The sequence below is a fragment of the Alligator mississippiensis genome, chromosome 4, assembly GCF_030867095.1.
Source record: "Alligator mississippiensis isolate rAllMis1 chromosome 4, rAllMis1, whole genome shotgun sequence".
In the NCBI taxonomy this organism is placed as follows: Eukaryota; Metazoa; Chordata; order Crocodylia; family Alligatoridae; genus Alligator; species Alligator mississippiensis.
The window spans coordinates 234,973,607-234,979,606 of record NC_081827.1 but is presented as its reverse complement, the minus strand read 5'-3'; the positions used below and the strand labels follow the sequence as shown (position 1 = coordinate 234,979,606).

At 34.1% G+C, this 6,000-nt stretch overlaps 1 protein-coding gene across 5 annotated transcripts in view; it reads right to left on the bottom strand.

Moving 5' to 3' along the window:
• Nucleotides 1–281: 281 nt before the first annotated feature.
• LRP1B (LDL receptor related protein 1B) overlaps nucleotides 282–6,000 on the bottom strand; it is a 1,609,743-nt gene continuing 1,604,024 nt past the window's right edge. For 3 of the 5 annotated variants that reach the window (XM_019480601.2, XM_059727405.1, XM_059727407.1), the window contains 3 exons: nucleotides 5,683–5,827; nucleotides 4,508–4,606; nucleotides 282–1,634 (listed from right to left, as the gene is read on the bottom strand). In XM_019480601.2, coding sequence (XP_019336146.2) covers nucleotides 1,494–1,634; nucleotides 4,508–4,606; nucleotides 5,683–5,827 — 385 coding nt within the window. In that variant the 3' untranslated portion in view covers nucleotides 282–1,493. The remainder of the gene's footprint in view (nucleotides 1,635–4,507; nucleotides 4,607–5,682; nucleotides 5,828–6,000) is intronic. The other 2 variants (XM_059727406.1, XM_059727408.1) reach the window with 2 other exon arrangements.

Sequence of the window (6,000 nt, the reverse complement as noted above, 5' to 3'; positions counted from 1 at the left end):
ACATAGTACAACAAAAAATCATTATAAAACAGCAGTAATTTTTGTAATGTTTGTACAAAGGGAATAAAGAGTAACCACAAACATATTTAATCTGTTAGGTTAATATATTATGATAGCTAAAAGTCAGTCATATCTAGCAGAGGAACAAAGAGCCCTCCACAGTATGTGTGTGAATAAGTCATTTGTGCCTTTAAAGTTATGTATAAAATATTTCTTTTTCTTTTTACAACTGAAAGACATTGTACTCCTTATTTCCATTAAAATTAAAAAGGCAAGTTGAATTTGCTTTTCTTTCTTTTTTTATTAATCTTAACAACAACATAAAGTAAGCTGGTACCAGAGAAAGTACTGGAAACTGATATTGACACTCTCCACTTCTGATAATGGGATTTTGACGTTTAACCCAAAATATCAAAATTAAACAACAACTGTTCTGAAATAGGGTTTCAGTAATATATATTGACCATATTTTACTTCAGTGGCATCACAGGCTATCATTATTAAACAAAACTGATTCATCTTGGATTCTTTAATACCTCTAAGCAAGGAATAGTTTGTTTTTGTTATTACTGGTTAAAGCTGAATTTTGTGTGTGTGTGGCTGCGTGTGCTTATGTTTTATTTTTGTTCTACTGCTCGGTGTGTGATAGGGGATTAATCTTCCACAAATAATACATGTGTAGGCAATGCCCTCTTGTGCTCTAGGCGGGTGGCTACTGTACTACAGGACTGCTGGAGTTCAAAGGCCTTGTCCCACAGCAAGTAATGTCTCAACTCTCAAGGTATATTGTTACTATGTCCTATAAGGTTTTACTAAATACAAAGGTTGTTTACATGGTATATATGTTTAGTATATCATGTACAGTCACTGAATTTCTGAAACATAATCACTTGTGTTCATGCAAATCATTAGATGTTTTGAGTCTATAAGTCTTGTTTACTTCTTGGCAACCTAAAAGCTAATTTTAAAAGCAAGTTATGTTTGATTTGTGATGAAAAAAATATCTACTTTTATCAGGATCTGAAATGAAATTCTACTGGGCACAAAGAAGAGAGTAGACCATTCAATCATTCTTTCACCATTTGAAACAAACAAAATTACACATTGTACTACAGCTTTCGGACTATATAATGAAAAAGTGCAGATATCTTCATTGATTAAGTAGAACCAAAAAAGTTCATAGAAAATAGATTGTTCATATTCACACTACAAACGAATATGTTGGTTTTTTTAATTTTAACAAATTCAAAGGTGTGTTATATCAGCAGCATTGTTGTAAATTGTACTGTAGTGCAGTTTCTTTTTCATAAAAATACCTTACAAATGGTCAGTCAAAAGTCATCAGCAAAAGAAAAATCCAGAAAACAATCAACCAAACAAAAAACCAGAGGTAATGCTGATGCCAAAACAATTATAATACTGTTGGTACATAGAAAAGTAATCCTTATATTTTATACATTTATACAGAGTAGAGTATAAAAGGTAACAGCAGATTATGCCACAGTCTCCCTTATCCCAATATCTATTTTCTTTGGAAGGAGTTCTTTTCTTTCATCAACACTTGCTAAGGAGTTTCGACAATGTTGTCCATCCATGTATAGCTTTGCATACACTGGATTAGAGTAATTTGTTGGCTGCAGAAAATATAAATATATAGGATGTTATTTGGATTAATCTTCATAAACATTTTTTAAAGAAAAATTCTTAAAATAAAAACAAAAAAAGCAAAATTGGACATGTTTAATGTTTACCTGAACTTCTATAAGCCGTATCAAGGAGCTAATTATTCAGATAGTATTCACATTAAATGGAATGTGCTATTAAGGTAATTAATGACATGAGTAAAATGAGTTAAAAGTTGCAAACAACATGAGGACAATTACTAAAAATATGAGAAATGGCTCTTAATTTTTGTTGCCCATCATATTATTTGGAAGATTTCACAATACATTTGAATAATATAAAGACTGTGAAACTGTGTATTAGGTTTAATAATAGAAATCTGTTATCAGTGGGTTCTGCATACAGCCTATTCTAAGACTGCAGCAACCCATCAACAGCTGATCGTGTTTTGGAATAATATATGTTTAATCCACAGCCTATTGTAGTCAATTAGATTTAAGCATCTTCAGTATTTTACAAAGCACTCACGTACATCTCTAAACTACATGCTTTCTTCCTATGAAAGCATGTAGGATGTGGAATTTACTGTTCATTGACTCATGGGGCGCTGACAGATATGAAAATGAACCCCTCCCAAAAACCGCATTTTACCAAATAGAAATGTGACCCAGCTCGTCAGCTGATTGAATCAGCTATTAGATAAAAGCACCAAAAAGCTCCACTGAAGTGTCCGATCTATACAGATGTTGGGTGAGTTGGGTCAAACTAATGTGGTGCCTCTTCTGGGAATGCACTGGGCTTGGCATGGGGGCACGCTGAGCTGAAAGTAAAGTACTTGGGGGTGAGGAGTTGATGCCTGTAAGCAGCCATGATGGCTTAAGTTATGCTTTCTTCCCATGTTATAACAACAGATCTTCTTCACTATTTCTTTTACTCTTTATGTCTGGACTGAAAAGAGACATCTGCTATTAAAACTGATTTTTCAACTTCATATATAAATTTATATGCTATGGCTGGAAAGGGTACTGAATTCTTTATAGGTCACAGGGGTATAGGTTGTAGTTGTGTTGGTCCAAGGACATAGGCAGACCAGTTTATTTGGGTAAATCTGATATCTTTGTATCAGACCAACTCAAATAGTTGGGAAAATACTTATTTGCAAGCTTTCGGGTACAAATACCCTTCGTCAGGCAGAGGAAGCGACCTGATGAAGGGTATTTGTACCCGAAAGCTTGCAAAGAAGTATTTTTCCAACTATTTGAGTTGGACTAATAAAAGTTATTGGATTTACCCAAAGAACCTTGTCTTACAGGTGTTGCAGTTTTTTTATTCTCTGTAGCTCATAGACTTGAATCTCCTAGCTTGCTTGGCTGTTGTCTTTACTTAAGCAGAAGAACAGTTTAGAACCTCAATCTCCTGCATCCCCAGCTGTGTAAGAAACTGAGACCTGAAGCATTGCCATGTCTTGGCCAGTTGCATCACTCATAATAATCTAGTCAGAAGATGCATATTCTGCTAGTACGGAAGGCAGGACTGTTCAGCTTCTAAGTGATGGGCCTGCACGCTGTGTGGGCTGCACCAGTGCGAGGCACGTGCCCCAGATACTGCATTGTGTGAGTCACAGGCTACCAGGTTGCACTTCCCAAAACTACACCATGCATGCCAGCAGTCCTTCCTCTCTCCCCACAACCCTGTGCGCCATACACGTGGGTGCCCCCTATCTCAGCTCTCATTGCAGCTTCCCATGGGATGTACTGCCCCACCCGCTATGTGATCACAACAACCTAAAGATCTTTACTTCCCTGTAAGGTAATGATTATAGAAATTTAGGTTGACAAAGAAATGTAGGCTTATTTAAACTGACAAGATTCACTTTTAATTAAATTTACAGCACCACAATTAAGGATGAAGATCATAATAGTATTAAACTCAGCATTTACATATTTGTCTTCGGGAGATATCAAAATACATTATAAATAATAATAAGAGATTATCTCTCATAATATCTGCATTAGGTGAATATTAAAATGCAAATAGGTAAAGAGGGGTAGAGAATGTTAAGTAATTTGAGTCACTTTCATATGGGAATTTGAATCAATGACAAAGTAGAGAATATACTCTACGTCTTCTAATGCCCATTTCTCTATTCTTAATAACTAGAAAATGTTGCCTCCCATGGAACCTATTATATTTTAATTACATTAAAGACACATCACAATCATACAGTAATGCAAATGATATAAAGATGAATATATACATTGATGTATATGAAGATGAATAAATTATATCAATGTCCTTTTCTTTCAACTGTTTAAACTTTCAATCATTGTTTACAAACATCATGCTATATTAAAGTCTGGCTTATTGAGACTGAACTAAATATTTTGAGAAGATATTTGCCATTTGCAATAAAAAAAATAGGAGTCTGAAAGATCTACCAATAAACTGTAAAGTTAAAATAAAATCTAGCTTAATAGATATGAAAGTTCCCTCAAAATATTAGGTCACACAATTGAATTTACTTAAAAAAAACTTTTTACTGTGATAAATTGCACTAAATGCCCATAAATGCTTCGGATATTTATTTGGTTGGCATAATTTTACCATAACATTATGAAAGACATGACATGGTTTACTGCTGTACTCTTTTGTAAACATACATTTTTAAATTTGCTGTTTTGGATCTTACTACAATGGCAAGTAAAAATGAAATATGCTAGATGGAAAGGCCTCTGTCAGAGCAAAGTGAAATCTAAGTATTTGTAATATATTTCTTGACAATTATAAATTAAACAAAAATGCTGCTATTCTTATATAACACACATTGTATTTAGAAAAGGGGCTGTGATGGAATGAGCATGAAAAATGAATCATCATTTCTCACCCCTGCAGTTAGTGGTCCTTTCAAATCAGAGTTTAGGTAGATTGATGGTGCTGTGTGGGGAAGCTTGAATGCAGTAGGCCCTCCCCCTATATACCTGGCCTGTGTATAAACAGAAAATTTCAGTTTCTGTGATGTGAACAGCTCATTTTCAATTGTACTTCGAAAAATTGCTTAATAAGGTACGCACCAATCCAAACAGTATTTCTGAATGATCTACAATTAAAACAGCCTTCAGGAATTTAATTACAAGTGTTCAATAGTTTGGATGATTCTTATATATAAAATGAGATTAGCACTGTACACTTACTATTAAGTATTACAGTCCGGTATAACAATCACTCGTGATTCAGTTATTCAACTTGTCTAGGAGCTGGTGAGCTTACCTCATATGCATCTTACCTGTATTATGCTACACATTGACTGGGTGATATGATGATATCATTCCTAGAGCTAACAGTAATTCAATGATTACTTTGGCAAAAATACCATGAAAAGATGGCTCCCCTTTGGTATACTTCTGATTGCTGATAGTTCTAGGAGAGATGTTTCAGCATTAAGCCATTCATCCAGTGCTTATCATTCAGGAAGTTCTAGCTTTAAAGAGCAGTACTTCTAGAAATCACAACATAATTTATAGTAATATGAAAATGTGCATTGGCTTTTGCATGAATGTAGGAAATCTATCCAATCAGGCCTCTAAATGTCTGCCCTTTAAAAAATAATTTACACTCATGTATGTATGTATGATTTCCTCACATTTGCACTATACGAGAGGGACAGTGAATGCATAGCATATTTTTCTATTCAATATGTCTACAAGAAATTAGAAATACAAGAATTTTGATTATTTCCTTGAGCTTTATCTTAGTAAACATGAAGCTAGGATAAAGACTCGCAGTTTAGCTTTATTTTAGCATCTAGAAAAAAAGCAAATATGAAAGACATCAACAAATGTTAAGCTGCAAAACAAAGATTAGCAGTATCTGTGATGTTTTCACTAAACTAACCTTGCTTGCCTTTATATGCATCTCATATATGGAACAGCTAAACCCAAAAGTATTTAATTATTTCTGTGTCAGATTTCATTTGAGAGAAAATCAAACTCATTATGTTTAAAGCATTTGATTATAATACAGAAAACAAGCACACTTTTGCCATTTCAAAATCCATATTACCTTTTCTGGATTTACTGTAAAATCTGAATCTAAAAGACCCCCTTCACTGTGATCATGGCCCACCTCATACATGTTGTATGATGGATTACCAATTTCTACGTTGATTCCTCCATTTATCATTGGTTGTCTTCGGATAGTTTTTGTCCTAGAATATATAAACAAGTAAAAGGGAATACTATTTTCAAGAGTATCCATGGGTGATTTACACTAAGATATTACTTAGCAGCTTTAGCACCCAACCCCAAGCCACTGAAAACATCCAAACTGAAGTGACTGGGACTATCAGGAAATGAAGAAGTGATGAAATTATCTGTTTGA